At 54.0% G+C, this 15,062-nt stretch overlaps 7 protein-coding genes across 9 annotated transcripts; 4 read left to right on the top strand and 3 right to left on the bottom strand.

The window, feature by feature from the left end:
* Positions 1-62: 62 nt before the first annotated feature.
* rrp4_1 (Exosome complex component rrp4) lies at positions 63-1,195 on the bottom strand (the record flags this gene model as incomplete). Its single annotated transcript, XM_066118896.1, has 2 exons — positions 63-891; positions 981-1,195. The coding sequence occupies 2 exons, from the start codon at positions 1,193-1,195 to the stop codon at positions 63-65; spliced, it is 1,044 nt and encodes a 347-aa protein (XP_065976418.1).
* Positions 1,196-1,515: 320 nt separating this feature from the next.
* Positions 1,516-2,196, bottom strand: J3458_005603 (uncharacterized protein). Its single transcript, XM_007812015.2, has 2 exons — positions 2,012-2,196; positions 1,516-1,937 (listed from the first exon to the last, which is right to left on the bottom strand). Exons 1-2 carry the CDS (start codon positions 2,118-2,120, stop codon positions 1,756-1,758), a joined length of 291 nt encoding a protein of 96 aa, XP_007810206.1. The 5' UTR covers positions 2,121-2,196; the 3' UTR covers positions 1,516-1,755.
* A 243-nt stretch (positions 2,197-2,439) lies between these two features.
* On the top strand, positions 2,440-4,232 carry J3458_005602 (uncharacterized protein). Of its 2 annotated transcripts, none has more exons than XM_066118895.1 (3): positions 2,440-2,525; positions 2,581-2,996; positions 3,062-4,232. In XM_066118895.1, exons 2-3 carry the CDS (start codon positions 2,890-2,892, stop codon positions 4,182-4,184), a joined length of 1,230 nt encoding a protein of 409 aa, XP_065976417.1. In that variant the 5' UTR covers positions 2,440-2,525; positions 2,581-2,889; the 3' UTR covers positions 4,185-4,232. The 2 variants fall into 2 exon arrangements, with proteins under 2 accessions (XP_065976417.1, XP_065976416.1); XM_066118894.1 differs by having other exon boundaries at positions 2,577-2,996.
* Positions 4,233-4,693: 461 nt separating this feature from the next.
* MCT1_1 ([acyl-carrier-protein] S-malonyltransferase) lies at positions 4,694-6,305 on the top strand. Its single transcript, XM_066118893.1, has one exon. The coding sequence runs from the start codon at positions 4,723-4,725 to the stop codon at positions 6,151-6,153; it is 1,431 nt and encodes a 476-aa protein (XP_065976415.1). The 5' UTR covers positions 4,694-4,722; the 3' UTR covers positions 6,154-6,305.
* Positions 6,306-6,506: 201 nt separating this feature from the next.
* Positions 6,507-7,116, top strand: J3458_005600 (uncharacterized protein; the record flags this gene model as incomplete). Its single annotated transcript, XM_007812018.2, has 2 exons — positions 6,507-6,557; positions 6,613-7,116. 2 exons carry the CDS (start codon positions 6,507-6,509, stop codon positions 7,114-7,116), a joined length of 555 nt encoding a protein of 184 aa, XP_007810209.1.
* A 194-nt stretch (positions 7,117-7,310) lies between these two features.
* J3458_005599 (uncharacterized protein) lies at positions 7,311-9,726 on the bottom strand (the record flags this gene model as incomplete). The annotated part of the gene is made up of 2 exons (XM_007812019.2): positions 9,586-9,726; positions 7,311-9,517 (listed from the first exon to the last, which is right to left on the bottom strand). The coding sequence occupies exon 2, from the start codon at positions 9,243-9,245 to the stop codon at positions 7,311-7,313; it is 1,935 nt and encodes a 644-aa protein (XP_007810210.2). The 5' UTR covers positions 9,246-9,517; positions 9,586-9,726.
* A 306-nt stretch (positions 9,727-10,032) lies between these two features.
* Positions 10,033-15,017, top strand: J3458_005598 (uncharacterized protein). 2 transcript variants are annotated; one of them, XM_066118891.1, is made up of 4 exons: positions 10,033-10,598; positions 10,687-10,756; positions 10,825-14,220; positions 14,291-15,017. In XM_066118891.1, exons 1-4 carry the CDS (start codon positions 10,269-10,271, stop codon positions 14,629-14,631), a joined length of 4,137 nt encoding a protein of 1,378 aa, XP_065976413.1. In that variant the 5' UTR covers positions 10,033-10,268; the 3' UTR covers positions 14,632-15,017. The 2 variants fall into 2 exon arrangements, with proteins under 2 accessions (XP_065976413.1, XP_065976414.1); XM_066118892.1 differs by lacking the exon at positions 10,033-10,598 and having other exon boundaries at positions 10,746-10,756; positions 10,825-14,953.
* The last annotated feature ends 45 nt before the right edge of the window (positions 15,018-15,062 follow it).

Here is a 15,062-nt window from a genome sequence, read left to right as displayed (position 1 = left end):
TGCACTTGTCAACCATAACGATGAGAATATAGCAGTGACTTGTGACAATCGATGCAGTCCTATCAACGACCGGCCAAAATGGCAGCCAGCCGAGCCCCCTTGTCGCCTCCCAGATATAAATCATCACTTTCATCCTCCCTCGCCATCTCTACAGCCTCCATATACCCCCTCCCAACCATATCCTCATCCACTCGCACGCCATTCTCAACCAGCGCCAGAATCACACTCCTCACCCTCGCAATCTCCCTCATGGTGGCCACGTCTATGTCATCATTCTGACTGGAGTACACCCTGCTGCTCACGCTCTCCTCCATGCGATTAATCCCCGCTGCCTCGGCGGCAACCTCGCTGTCAACGTGCTTGCTGATCCAGATATACCCGTTCACGCCAAGCAGCACGTCAATCTTGCCTGCGGCATTGGCGCCCTCCATGGTCCACACCTGGCGCTTCGACCTGACGACGCCGCCGCCGCCGCCGGTGCCCGAGACGCTCACAAAGACGCCGTTGCGCAGCTTGCCGTACTTGAGGGAGCGGGTGTGCAGCGACGCGGCGCCGTCCTGGTGCAGCTGCTGGACCTCGGCGACGACGAGGTCGCCCTCGGAGAAGAAGGAGCGGATCTGGAGCTCGTCTGTCTCGGTGCGCTTGCGGAGGATGCCGCCGGGGAGGTTGATGGCGCTGATCTGCAGGATGGCGAGCTGGCTCGCGGCCACGTCGACGCGCCACCGCTTGGCTTGTACCTCTGTGATGCGTCCGACGACAAGGTCGCCTATCTCGGGGGTGTAGCGCGCGCGCAGGGGCCGCACCGAGAGGAGCTTGTTGGTCTTGGTGAGCGTGCCGGCTAGGGAGGATGTTATGGACTGCGTCGAGGCGGGCAGGTATGTCCCGTGGCCGCTGGCACTTGTGAGCACTGGTGCGTTTTTTCGGGGGGAAGATGGAGGTTGGGTGAGGGGGGTTTTAGGGAAGAAAAAAAAAAGTCTTACCGCATCCACTGGGGGTTGGATGTGATGATGGTGCCGGGGGTGAGGATCTCGTCTGCGTCTATGCTGTGCCTTCGCTTGGTCCCGCTCATGGAGACGTCGCCTTCGATGTCGACGCCGCCGGGGGACTCGGGGTCGGAGTCGGAGTCGGAGTCTGTGACGAGGGATGAGAGTGGGCGGTGGGAGGCGGCTTGTGGTTTGAGGATGGTGATGGGCATTGTGAAGACGAGGCGTGGACGGCGATGAGTGTGGGTGAGGTGTGCGCCGCTGTGGGCGTGACTTGGTGTTGGATTTCTATTTTCCTTGACTGGTCGTTTTTTTGCGTGTGTAAACTGTTGTGTGTGGCCTTTTGTTTGGGGTTGTATATGGTCAATGTTGAGTTGGGCGTGAGGTTTATGAGTTTGATGGTGAGGTGAGGTGAAGACTGAAGTGGGTCGTTGATAAAGTGAAGATTTTCGTTGGTGCAGCCTGGTGGGTTGTTGCGACTGACACTGCGCCAGGGAATGGAGAAGGCAGCTGCTGTATACTTTTACTTTTTACAAGTTGGTGATAGATTTCGAACTGTAGTAGTTTGAAGACGGTGTATATTCAGATGTATTTGGTGAGAAATCGGGCCCAAGTCAAGATTGCTCGTACCTAGTACAATCTTCTCCAATATCAGACACCACCAGGGGGTACATGGATGGCGCAGAAAAAACAATGCATTCATGCGGAATCGCGACATTATGTTATACTATGCTACAATATCGTACAGAACCGTTTCTCTAATATATACACATCACCGGAACGCTCTCCAGAGGCCCATCCACACCAGGCCCAGCGAAATACCGACGATGCCAAACTTGCGACTCCTCATGCCGAATATGGACTTGCTCTGCAGGATGGCCTGGCGCTGCTTTTCTAGCTGCGACATTCCGGAGAAGTAGCTGTATGCTCCTAGTCCGAAAAAAGCGCCGCTTCCTAATGGGTTGTTCTTGTTAAAATTCCGTGGCAGACAGACATCTCCTGGTTGGGGGAAGGGTGTGGCATCTTACCGACGATTTTGCAGCCTAGGCAGTCATCGCCACGGTCTTGGCGGAGGAGACCTTTGAGATCTTCTGGTTTGTCGAGGGATTGGATGGTAGGGAGCTTTTCGCCAGCCATGGCTGCGAGTGTTGGCGGAACTGTGTTGAAGCAATAGCTATATAGGGAGCTTTGAAGCTACGATCTGGAACCAGACTCTTGGAACATTTGAAGCTTGGTTGCATGAGCCACAGCTGAGTAGAGGTACAGGGGTGCCGGTAACGTACCGGGGTGGTAGCTTAGCGAAGCCACAGCGATTGCGCTATTGGCTGGCGGTCTCGTTCTGGTGGTATTGCAGCAGCAGTACCCTGTCCTGTTAGTCAGCACTACAGACAGGTTTCCTCATGCTGGTCGCGTGTGCGACGCAACATTGAACCCGACGCCTTTTCTCGAAGCATCTGACAAGCTCGACATCGTGCCACCAGCAACGGCAATCGCCAGAATGAACGGCCTTATCGAGGCGCTGTACATATACGACGATAATAGGTTCGAATACCATCACCCATTGGCGCCTTCTGCAATTGCTAAGAGACCTAGGAAGCCCATCTTGTCGCATATCTACACCGGCCGACCTCTCTCCGCCAAGCATCTACTGCCCCTCTATCTCGAGCATCCAGTTCCCAGACCGAACTTGATCTATCTTCCCAATGCCAGTCCAGCCACGCTCATCTTCAGCCTAACCCATGCCAATCTCTTATTCCTAGCGACCTCTTCTACCGAAATAGAACCGCTTCTTGTTATCGAGTTTCTCCACCGCGTAATCGACGCCTTCGAAGACATCATTGCCGCCCCGCTTCTCGCGTCCGAGATTGAGAGGAACTACCATGTAGGGGCACAGATTCTCACGGAAATGTGTGATGGGGGGACGATAAACACTACTGAGCCCAATGCTCTGAAGGAAAACGTCGAAATGGAGGGCTTGTTTGACAAGATTTTCGGTGGCTTTAACCTGCCCAGGTAATTTTGTTGCGTTTGTCCCGGACGAGGGTTTGGAGCTCCAAGAACTGATCAACTGTGGGCAGCAGCAAAACACCCATGAGCTTGAATTTATCGAATACTCCCGCCTTGCCGTGGCGAAGCGCGAACGTACGACACACTTCGAATGAGATGTACGCCGATGTCATTGAGACTCTTTCTGTGACTCTTGCGCCGTCGGGGCGGCCGCTGGCAGCATTCGCGAATGGCTCCATTGTGTTTACGGCAAAGGTTTCCGGCGTACCGGACATTACTGTGAACCTGAGCAGTCCGTCGGGGAAGCATAATGTTGGCAGCGTCATGGAGCTGCCCGTTTTTCACCCTTGCGTTCGTCTGAATACATGGAAGGAGAGACCGGGGGAACTGAGCTTCATACCACCTGATGGCCGGTTTATCTTGGCGGGATACGAGGTTGATTTGCTGCCGTTTACCAGCGGCAAGAGTGGAAGTTTAAGCGCGAATAATCTCAAGCTGCCTGTCAATTTGGAGATGAAGACGGGACTGGGCCCGGCGGGGTTAGAGTTCGAAGTCAGACTTCAAGTGAACAAGATTCTCGGCAACCAGTCCACCTCTGGTTCCGGCCAATTTGGACGAGGAATCGGATCAGGACGAGTTGGACCGCCTCATGCGGGGTCACCCGGCGCGCCGCTGCTAGAAGGACTCAGCATCACGATCCCGCTGCCCGAAGACGTGAGAAACCTATCTGATATTCGACCGAGCAGGGGAGACGCCAGCTTCAACCCCGGAGAGAGAGTTCTTGAGTGGCAGGTCCCCACCAAGGAGCTGTCTGGATCAACTTCACCGCTTGCACTCCGCTGCACAGTGGTTGGGCCAATAGACGACGAAGTAGAGGACTTTGACCCCAGCGGGTTTGCATTCAACCATGACTACTCCTACAATGAGCCATATCAAAGCGCGCCGGCCAAGGCGGAAGGCAAGACGGGTAACAGCCACGAGCAGGACGCGAAGAAGGTGGCGCAAAACAAGATTCTGATGCCGAGCTCGGCGTCGGTGAGCTTTACGGTGAAGGGGTGGCTCGCGAGCGGATTGAAGGTGGATAGTATTATGCTGAATACGAGGAAAAGTAGGGGGATGGCTGAAGGCGTGAAGCCGTACAAAGGGGTCAAGTATTTGACCGTTAGCAAGGGGGGTGTAGAGATTCGGTGTTAGATATTATGTTATGAGGAATGAATTGAATGAATTAATATTGCAGACAAGAGGTTATCCAGTTGGATTCACATGGCACAAGAGTAGAAGGAGGGATAATGAAGCCATATATGCTGGTCAAGTATAACTCTAGTTCTACTTGGGGCGAGAGCAGAACTGCACATGCCAGGAGCTCACAAAAGTCGAGATCTTGGAGCTCGGCCCTGGAACCCTGGAACTGGCTCCATATCCCCGGCAACTCGGGCCAGAAGGAATTGCGGCACCTGGGGGGCTGGGGGAGGGAGAGTGGGGGAAGGCTGCCAAGTTTAGCACAATTAACGTGCTGGCCGCCATTGACAGTCCCCTGCCGGCTCCGTTATGGCGGCTACCATCGCCCCAGAGGCGCTGCCAAAGGTCATCTGGTCCCCCATTTGATGTCCGGGCATCCGGGGGCTCTGCTGCAACACATCTACCCCACGTGCTGGGCCGAGCGACAATTACAACATTAGCATCGCCAAGGGTGTTGGATCCTGCTTGTTTTTTCGTCCCATTGCCAGAATGAATGCATTGCTGTGAATCCCGCTTCCTCACACTTGAGCCGTTTGGCACGGCCATGCAGCGCCTTAGTAGTAGCGCATTCCGCCCCCGATGGCGGCGTGCAACAATCAAGACGCAAGGTGAGCGTCCGTCTCCGCGGGTCAACGCGACTCTCATGGGAGAAGATGACGCATCTTGGCACGAGAGACGATGGATGTCTATGGGCTCCAGGAGGCCCAGGAGGCCGCGGACGGCCATCTTCTTTCCGGGTACGAAACTACCTTTATTCAAACAACTGCCCCAACGACTTATCCGACTCTACATGGAGAAGGGGGCTCACACGAGGCAAGGGCTAACCGAGGGCATCACAGGCCAAGGAACCCAAAAGGTCGGCATGCTAACCCCGTGGCTCGAGGCCTTCCCATCGACGGCACGCGAACTCATCCAAGAAGTCGACCATTACGCCGGCTTCAAGCTCTCCGACGTCATCCAAAACGGGCCGTCCAAGGTGCTCACGCAGACCACCAACGCCCAGCCCGCCATCATGGCCACATCCATTGTCATCCTCAAGATCCTCGAGCGCGAGTTCAGCTTCAAGGTCGCCGACAACTTCGACATCACCCTCGGCCACTCCCTCGGCGAGTTTGCCGCCCTCGTCGCCGGCGGATACATCACCTTCCAGGACAGCCTGTACCTCGTCAAGCGGCGCGCGGCGGCCATGTCGGACGCGACCAAGAAGGCCATACAGGAGTACGGCGGGGAGTACGGCATGGTGGCCATCATCACGGAGCCCGAGTACCTGCGGGGCCTGATTGCCGCCATCCACGACTTCGTGGGCCACTCGAGCGCGGGGAGCAAGGGCGAGAGCAGCGAGCACGTACCCCCCATTGAGCAGGTGCTCATCGCCAACATCAACAGCAGGAACCAGATCGTGCTGAGCGGCAACATTGAGCGCATCACGACGCTCATGGCTCACGTGCGGCAGTTTCTCGGCCACGACCCGCGGGCGGTGCGCCTGCACAGCGACAGCCCGTTTCACAGCCCCATTATGAAGCCGGCCGTCGCCGTGATGCAGTCGCTGCTGGGGCATAAGAGTCGCGTTCCGGGACGGGAGGGGGAGGACATCATCACGTTTCCGGGCGACATACCGTGCATAAGTAACGTCACGGCGAGGCCGTTTCGGAGCAAAGAGCAGCTGAAGGAGCTGCTGGCGAGGGGGTGCCTGGAGACGGTTCGCTGGTGGGACAGTATCCGGTATTTGGACCAGCAGGAGAAGGTCCGTCGGTGGGTTGGGATAGGGCCCGGCAAGGTTGGCCGGAATCTGGTGGGGAAGGAGGTCGGCATGAGGGGGAAGGACTCGGTCAAGGGGGGAGGAGTCTGGGCCATTACGGATCCAAGTGAGATCGAGGAGGTGTTGAGGGGGTTGGAGGAGACGGCTGGTGTTGCTGATGAGTAGGCGGCAGGTAAGAGAGTAGCCATGTGTCAACTGGTGTATAAGCTGGCAAGCTGGCAAGCTGTGTGGGGTGTGTAGACGTGCTCCTGGTAGTAATAGCACTAGTGGGGGTGGGTTATTCGACGATTTGGAAATGGGCTTCCTTGATATCCTGCACAATGAAACACACTTTTGAGTGTCTAATGTATTGCATACCTAGGTATGTACAGCTCAAGCTACTCAAGTATGAGATACGCCGTGTTGGACTTTGAGCTCGCTGGCGCATGTCGTTTCTCCGATCCCCACACGCCACCGCCCCATAACCTAGGACCTCGAAGCCATCCCGTCACCCAACCTCAACTTGCAAACTGACAATCATGACGACCGCAATCCCCTCAATCGCCTGCCTGGGCGTCATTGGCCGCAACGTGCGTCCCCCTCCTCCCTTCGCCCCCTTCCAGTATGCTTAAACTCGCGCAACAGAACAACCCGCTGCACATCTCCATCTTCCCCTCGCACGATGCCGCAACCAATACGTTCACGCCGATCCGCAGCCCGCTCCAGTTCTCGCTCCTCCTCTCCTCGACAATCGACGTCTTCGAGCTCCGCGCCAAGGCAAACGCCGCGTCGGGGGTCGGGCTCTCCGGCGACGTCGGCCTGCTCCACGCCATCGACGACCGGCTCGCCGCGTACGGGTACGAGACCAACACCGGCGTGCGGATGGTGTGCGTCGTGGACATGCGCGGCAGGAGGATAGACGCCGCGGGCGGGAGGCAGGGCGCCGCGGGCCTGCGTGAGACGGAGCTGAAGCCCGTGTTTCGCGCCATGCAAAGCGCCTACGTGCGGCTGCTGCAGAACCCCTTTTACGAGCCGGACGAGCATGCGCCGTTGGGGGGTTCCGGCGGCAAGAGGATCGTGAGCAGGAGGTTCGACAGCGATATGAGGAGGATTGGCGAGGCGTGGACGCCTGGCGTGACCAGTTTGTGAGGCGGGCGGGCGCATTTGACGACGGGGGGAGAAGACACAAAAGCTGGCATGTTTGGCGTGGCGTTTCTGGTTTAGGGACCTGTTTATTTTTTTCTCTCATGATATCTGGGAGCTTGTGCATTGTGTTTTCACACGTCTTTTGCAAGTTTCAGTGGCTATCTTTTACTACATGTGCATCTACTGGGGTCGTCTTTCTATTTCTCGCTGTCGCATTGTTTGCGTAAATCGTCTACTTTCCACTTGGACAGCCCCGCCACGTCTATTTCTACGCTGTCGCCCATTCTTTCGCCTGTATCTGCCGTCTTTGATGAGACGCTCGTTTCGACTGGTTGCGAGGCTACGCCGCCTTCCCAGTGCCTAGCCTCGAGGGGGAGCGGCTGCCACCAAGCTCCTGTCCTGGCGTGCCATGTCGCGCTGCACAGCTCCCACAGTCGTGAGATGGCGCGTTTGTAAGCGAATCGCTCATCTTCACCCGTGAACGCACCGGTGTTGCCGAAATTGACACTCTGCTTTTGCTGACCAAAGTCGGAGTCTTGGTCAGGGTCATATTTTGACGTGGATGCTTTGGTGTCGTAGTACGACACGTTGGGTCGGAAGGGGGCCATTTGGTCCTGGTAGACTTCGGCAATGGTCTCAGAGTAGGTTGCGTCGTCGTCACCCTCGGGTTGGCTGTCCTTGGATCTGGGGCTTGCGAGGGGTTTGTTTTGCGGGAAGAAGAGGTCATCGGGCGCGCTCTCTGCCCGGATGATCAGTTTGCAGCGGGCTTCGTAAAGGGCGTCAAGGAGTGTGATGAATCGGCGGGCTTCGTTTTTTTGGAGCACTGTCAGGACGGGGACTTGGTCGATAATGAAGGTGTGGTACGATGAGGCCATTGTGATGTAGTCTGCTGGACCGAATGATTCGACGAGGTGGTTAAAGATCCAGCGTACAGTGCCGTCGTGGTGTTTGGGGGTGAGAACCTTGCGACCGTATACGATTAAGGTGGATGGCTTCCATGGCACCTGTGCCGGACTGTTCCACCCAATGGTTTCTTCGACCCGTTTTTCGAATTTATGGGCATTCTGGCTGTCATATAAGAAGTAGTTGTATGGTATGTTGCGCGTGGTTGAATCTTGGTGGCTCGTGATATTGTCATCGTCTGTTGCGACAGCCAGTCCTGTGCCGGTTGAAGCGGTGACGATGGATGTTTTTGAACAGTCGGTGCTCTCTCTTCTTCTCCAATCTGTGGCTCCCTCCATCTGCCAGAAATCACACCTGGCTTTTAAAACGTCAAGAAAGTTGGCAAAGTCGCTGCTCTGGCCGTAAAGCTCCCCTTTATATCGCGTGCTTCCGCCGAAAATCTTGCCCATTAATCCCTTTGAAGAGGCAGGGGCATAATCGATGCCTGTTGCTTTTTGCAATTCTTCCGGCATTCGATTTGACGACGCGACAAGGACGCCGCCTAGTTGGAAGAATGCTATGAAAAGGTGGCTGAGGATCTTGCTTGCTGCCCGGTCGGGCAACTGAAATTCGTCCAGGAAAAGGATGGGAGACTCGTCGACGAGCTTTTTTGCCATCCAGACCAATGAGAACTCTGAATCAGCGCCGGAAGAGTTGATTTGTGATTCTCTGTACTTGTCAAGCTGCGCAAACACGTATAGCATGAACGTGTTAAAGTGCCATCTTCGCTTGCATTCCGTGGGTAATCCGTCCGCCAATAGGTCGAGGAGCATGGATTTACCTGTGCCCACCTCTCCTGATAGGAATAAACCCCTGGGAGAATCTATCTCTATGGCGGTTTCGTGGTTACTTAGCACTCGAGTGAGAGCGAGGCTATCGCGGTCTGCGGCGGCGCTAGGGATGAGGTGTTTGAACAGGGGATTACGCCATATGCTGTGGCTTCGCAGGGCGAGAATATTGCCTGCTTCCTCATCGTTTGGGATCGTGGACTCCGTGAGGCGCGCAACTTGTGTCAGCCTCTGGCGGTATTCTATTTGGGGTGAATAGTCTTTGATGCGAAGATAAATGTCCCTCAAGTGGCGTGCCAATCTGTGTTGGGCGGGGTCCGGGGAATATACGCCGGTTTTGACAAGCGTCTGGTATTTTACCAAAGGATCAGTAATGGTTACTGCTGTTGAGAATCGCCGCATCGTGTCGGTGGATTTGTCGTGAGTTTTTGTCCTTTGCGAGCAGTGTTCATGGCGATTTTCACATGAGCTCAGCCGTGAGTTTCACTCGTCAGGGTGAGGTCTGGAGGTTGAGGTCCGGCCAGTGCAAATGCTGTGTCAAATAACTGTTTACATTTCCTTTTTTATAGGAATTGAAAAGTCAAAGATTACTGTTAGTGGCGGCGTAGACGAGATGCTGCGCTCCTTGCCAACCTCGGCGCATGTAGAAATAGCAGCAATGCCGAGATATTAGTCTACCGCACATGGTCAGTCTCGGCGAGTGTGGCCTGGTTCAAAATAAGCACCGTAACTGACCACGAACCTTTGACTGGACACCATATGGTGGGCAAATCATCAAATGCTGTATGGCTACTCCGTACTCTGCCACCGCATTGGGTGGTGGGTGGTTCACCGTTGTACCAGATCAAGACATCGGCAGAAGCTGAGGCACGATCGAGATTGCACGTGTGTCGAGTGGCTTGCACCTGCCAAGTGCTGCGTGTGTGCGCTGCCACGTCCACCGGCCCACCAGCCCGTCTACCGGCTCGGTGGCTCACTGGGCTCACTGGGTTCACTGGGTCACTGGCCCATTGGCCCATTGGCTCACTGGCCCGCTGGGGCTCTAAGCTTCAATTGCTCATTGACCGCCAGCTTTTGCACTTGGGAGCTCCATTTGTTTTTTTCTTGCGACGCTGTGAACCAATAGCTGGCCTTCGACGCGGCATTGTTTCTTCGCTCTCTCCACCAAATCTTGCCTTTGCCTGCGCTGCTGCCCTACATCATCCTCATCATCCTCATCTTCTTCTTCCTGTCCCTCTTCCTCCTCCAGGCACTCCATCCGACCCGTGGTGCCTTCTTCGCCCGCCATCTCGACATGTCCATCTGATTCTGGTCTACCATCTCATCTCGTTGCCCGCATTTGCATCACCACTCCAAACGCTGCCACGCCAGGCCTAGGCCTCTCTCGCGACCGCCTCGGACTGCAACACTCTCTCAACCATCGACATGTTCAATCCATCAGTCGCAGAGGGCGGTCCAGCCACGGCGACGAGATCTCGTCGTCGTCAGCGACCCAAGAGTACCGATAGTCTTGTTCAGCAACCCAAGGCTAAGCGCCAACGCCTGCCTCTTACCGAACAAACTTTTACTAATCCCGAGGCACAACCGGAAATGGTCGAGGTCACCAAGGCCGACAAGGTCGCCACCTTGGACTCGAAACAGGATTCTTCCTCGGAGAATTTTCATCACACTCCTCGCAAAGAGCCGAACGTGCGAGCGAAAAAGTCAAAACATGGAGATCGTGCCGCAAACAAGGGTGACGGAAGTCTCGTGCTCGTACGTTATACGCAACCATGCGTTGCGCATGACTCCAAATCCCAATAGTAATCCTTCTGCCCAAGATACTAACCATTTTGAAATCCAGAATAGCACGAGCGCATTCACAGTTTCGAAGCTGCCCGCTTTACCCGATCGAATTCGCTCCGACTGGTCAGGTTCGCGATTTTCTCACACCCATTCTTGTCATTTCATCACTAACCAACCACTTCTTCTGTTCATGTAGGGAGCCAACAAGCTGACATATTTTCCAACGCCGGATACGCCTTGAGTCTGACCGCTACCCATGCCATTGTATGGGCTTACAACTCGACGTCACAGTCTCCCGAAACCTTCACATTCACCTTGCCATCCGCATCAAAACCAAGCGATCCTCTACCCGTAGGGTGTCTGGTCTCGCCGTCCGCATCTTCGACAGAGCCGGGTCTCGTCATTGTCATGTCTGGAAGCGGCAAGGTGGTCTTTTGGGAATCGATATCAAGCGCTGCAACTTTTGCCTTTATCAAGAAAGACCGATCTGGAGTTGAACACGTCATCTCGGGCATGTCCTCAGGCGAAAAGGTCGTCGCAGTAACCAATGCTGAATCCGCCGGCTTTGTCCTAACCTTTAATACCGGGAGATTGGCGTACATGAGTCTTCGAGACAGCCACGGACGGCCCGCCATCTCCGTGCAATTCTTGCGAACGAACCTTTCGCCGACTTCAGGTGGCATCTTTGGAAGCATACGGCATGCCTTTTCTCATCTATCACTTCGGGGCGACATTGCCGCTGTCCGTGCCGACAGATCTTCGCGCGTTGGGGAACGAAACATCGTTGCGCTCACAAGCAAGGGCAAAATCCAAGCCTGGAGGATTCACCGAGGGGGCCATAATGAGCCAATTGGAGAAGCAGACGTGCGAGATCGACTGGTACACGCACTTCAGGAAAATGACCCCTTCAGCAAAGATTTCCCAGCCGACTCGTTCGAAGCCTTGGACTTTACCTATGTGCCCAAGGGCCTCGACCCCAAATATCTGGAACTCAGCAGGCTGAGCGACGCAATGGCAACTGATAATCCATTAGTGCAGCATCTTTTGGTATTGGTGTGCCTTACTAAACGCAGTGTTTCGAGATATGCACTGCTGGAGGTCATCATGACTCCCAAGGATTGCCAGGTGGGAATGATTCGCCCAATTACTTCATATTCTACAGCCATCACCGCTTCGGATCCGAGTCAGAATGTAAGACCTCGTGTGTACCTGCCTCGACCTGCTCTGGTAGCATTTGCAGTGTTCGACCGTGCTGCAGTAATTGCATCTGTCGCCACGCCTCCCGAATCTCCAGACTCACAGTTACGTTCGGATAATCACATCTTGACACCTTCATTTGAGGATGTGGTAGACTTTCAGGTAGACAACATTCATGAAATTGTTGGCTCCGGGTTTGAAGAACCGGCACCGTCGTCCAGCCATGAAGAGAGCCGATCTCTGCGCAACAAGATCAAGAATCCGGCTGTGGTGCTGATGGTGCGCGGCGCAGGAGTTGTGCGCATCGTGACGACAGATGTGGATAGGTTCGCTAGCGAACAGCCTCCGCAAGTGTCTGCTAAGAGCAAGATAGAGCAGGCCGTTTTCTTCGGGTCTAAGAAAGGCAGTCCTCTGATATTTAACAAGCGACCGGACATTGAGTTTACTAACGAGCAGATTGGCGAGGCTGCTCTTCAAGTCAGCCACGAGATTCTCAGCTCTACGACCACCTACATATCAACACTTCCGGCTTCCGTGGAGGACAATCTTGTGGCCCGTTCCAACGCTCTACAAAGACTCATGCAGTACCTCAACACTATTGGCGCTGACCTCGATCGCCAGACCCGGTGGAACCTTCTCTACAACGCAGAAAAGATGCACGTTGCAGCCTTGCTTTGGAAGCTTCATGAAGCCTTCACTGCCTCTAGAACTGCCGAAGACAAGAAGAGCATTATTGGCTTGATTGTCGAATTCATCCATCAAGATCAAAAAAATAACCCCATTGCCAGTATTGGAGAGGTCGACCGAGTGCGCCATTGGTTTGTCAACGACATTTTTAGGCTGGAGATACTTGTCACCTTTGCATACCAAGTTATCAAAGTTCTCTACGCCGACAAGCTTCTGGATGATGTAAAGGTGAATATTCTCATCAATGAAGCTGTAGAGATAAATGTCACTGCACAGGCCGGAGCACACGAATTCCGCAAAAGTCATCTCTCCTTTTACGGCTTGGGCAAGGAACAGCTACGAATGGGCATCCTGCGGGAGGGCTACAAGAATTTACCAGAACCTTGGACAGGATGCACGCACGTAGCAAGTGGCATTAAACGCCTGGTAGAGTTGTGTGAACAATGGCTCAAGAAGCATGAGCACCTGCGAGACGGACCAAGCGAGCCAAACATGCCGGACCCGGTCATTGTGCGCCATATTTTTGACGAGCTGCCAATCTTGACAGATGCTATGCTTACATCTGTTTTAGAGTGTGCAAGATGGGGGATGGCCAATTCTACCGACAGAAGCACGGTTGAAGACTTTGCCAAGGCGTACGATACCTATCGAAATGACAGGCCGATCGCTCTTGCCCGAGCGGGTAAATGGGAACAAGCTGCTACGATCGCCGACAAGCACGGGTGCCTCAACGCCCTGGCCGTGATTCTGCTTGAGCACATCGAGGTTCTGGAAGCCAGTTTGGAAGACCCTTCACTATCCATTGCAGAGGTTCAGAGCCTGAAAAATCTGAGAAAGGCCAAAACAACAGAGCTGGAGGACAACTTTGCTAGATACGGAGAGCCTTTTGCCTTCCCCGTTTACCAATATTTGCTCAACAAACATGGTGTTGAGTCGGTCCTGGAATTCGATCTAGATACTCTTGGCTTCAAGACCAGATTCCTCCGCAGCCGCCCAGAGCTTGCTCGAATTTCCTGGATCAACGACATTCAACAGGAAAAGGATGTGGATCACGCTGCCAACACTTTGCTTGACCTGGCTCTCCAGAATGAAGACCAAGTGTGGAGGAAGAAAATTGAACTCAGTCTCGGCAAGCTCGCACTTTTGGCCGAGGCCGAGGCTGACTCTGAGGAGCAAACTTCATTCAAGGTCAAGTCCGATGATGCGCGCCGCGACGAACGCCTTCGCCAAGTGGACAATGAGCTCATCGTAATACGGATTCAAGACCAGCTGTACAACCAGATCGCTCCATGCACACGTACTGCCCTGGACAAAGCTGCTGCACTAACATTTGCTGTCGACGGGCACAGCACCAATATTCCTCGACGGCAAAAGGCCCTCCTTCAGCTGTTTTCTGATGGAATGCAGAAACTGCTGGATCATCAGGCACTTAGCCCCATGTATCTCATTGACATGTTGACCCTCGTGTCTTTGAAGCCGGAGGCTAGGGATGAGATCGCCGATCCGTTTTGGCTGGCTCTCAAAGTGGCTAATATCAGTTGCCGCTCTGATGAAATTAAACAGGCCAAGAGACTTATTTGGAGAAGGTTGTTCATCCGAGATGACTGGGCCAAAATTAACGATACTCAACTAAAGGACGACCGCCAGGTTGTTGAGCGACTCGCCGAGACTGAACTTTTTGCCATGCTGACGGACTGCGTTCGATACCGTAAGCCTTACCGTTGATGAAGATATACTGTGTGTTTTGCTTCAAAGATTTTACTGACTCTTGTCCTCAGAGGACCCTCGAGATCCCTTCCGTCCTATGCCGCCCCAGGAAGCCCTCGGCGTCTTCACAGACCAACTAGACAGCCGCTTCCAGGGCTTTGCCGAGAATGAGCAGTCCAAGCTTCTAGATGCAATGAACTGGGAGGACAAGCTTCTTAACCAGTACATTGAAAAGAACCGCCTGGTAGAGTGGGTTCGAGCAACATTCGAAGCTGCACAACTCGAGGTAGAAAATACCGCCGATGAAGCTACACGAACAGGAGCTTCTGCAGGCCACTCATCATTGATGTACGGCAACAATGACAAGAACGACCTGATGGATGCCACGCCCGCCTTGTTCAATCAGTCTTAGGCAGACTACTGAACGTGGGCATCTTTTTTTTTTCCTTTTTTTAAATACCTCCATTGGGCGGCGTTTCCCTTCTATACACAGAACAGAAGTTTTGTCTATTTTTTTGTGTTTACTATTGTCCGGTATTTCTTGATATCAAATGTACATTAAGATGAAGTGGGGTTACATAAAAATGTAGCCTGAGCAAATAAAAGGTGGCAAAGACGAGCGAGTTTTATCATCCTGTTCTTACGAGGGAGGTTTTCTGGCGGCAGGGTGGACTAATGGACACGGCATCTCACTCTCTTCTTGGTTTTCTTAAGTTTAGTGATGTCGTAGGGGCAATGATATTGATATAGCAGGTGCTGGCGCACTTGCGACCCCAATTATTCGCTGCTCTGTGGGCCTTTTCCAGTGATTATTTCCAAAGTAGGAATCAACTATGCGGTGGT

Source organism: Metarhizium acridum (genome assembly GCF_019434415.1).
Source record: "Metarhizium acridum strain ARSEF 324 chromosome Unknown scaffold_31, whole genome shotgun sequence".
In the NCBI taxonomy this organism is placed as follows: Eukaryota; Fungi; Ascomycota; class Sordariomycetes; order Hypocreales; family Clavicipitaceae; genus Metarhizium; species Metarhizium acridum.
The sequence above is the reverse complement of the archived record's forward strand: the minus strand, read 5'-3'. Positions and strand labels throughout refer to the sequence as shown.

Coding starts and splice junctions, on each gene's coding strand:
- J3458_005603 (XM_007812015.2), bottom strand. CDS start 2,120: ATGGCTGGCGAAAAGCTCCCTACCATCCAATCCCTCGACAAACCAGAA. Junction 1,938..2,011: donor CCTAGGCTGCAAAATCGTCG/GTAAGATGCCAC, acceptor ACAACCCATTAG/GAAGCGGCGCTTTTTTCGGA.
- J3458_005602 (XM_066118894.1), top strand. CDS start 2,482: ATGAACGGCCTTATCGAGGCGCTGTACATATACGACGATAATAG. Junction 2,526..2,576: donor TACATATACGACGATAATAG/GTTCGAATACCA, acceptor TAAGAGACCTAG/GAAGCCCATCTTGTCGCATA. Junction 2,997..3,061: donor GGTGGCTTTAACCTGCCCAG/GTAATTTTGTTG, acceptor AACTGTGGGCAG/CAGCAAAACACCCATGAGCT.
- MCT1_1 (XM_066118893.1), top strand. CDS start 4,723: ATGCATTGCTGTGAATCCCGCTTCCTCACACTTGAGCCGTTTGGCACG.
- J3458_005598 (XM_066118891.1), top strand. CDS start 10,269: ATGTTCAATCCATCAGTCGCAGAGGGCGGTCCAGCCACGGCGACGAGA. Junction 10,599..10,686: donor GTGACGGAAGTCTCGTGCTC/GTACGTTATACG, acceptor TTTGAAATCCAG/AATAGCACGAGCGCATTCAC. Junction 14,221..14,290: donor GACGGACTGCGTTCGATACC/GTAAGCCTTACC, acceptor TCTTGTCCTCAG/AGGACCCTCGAGATCCCTTC.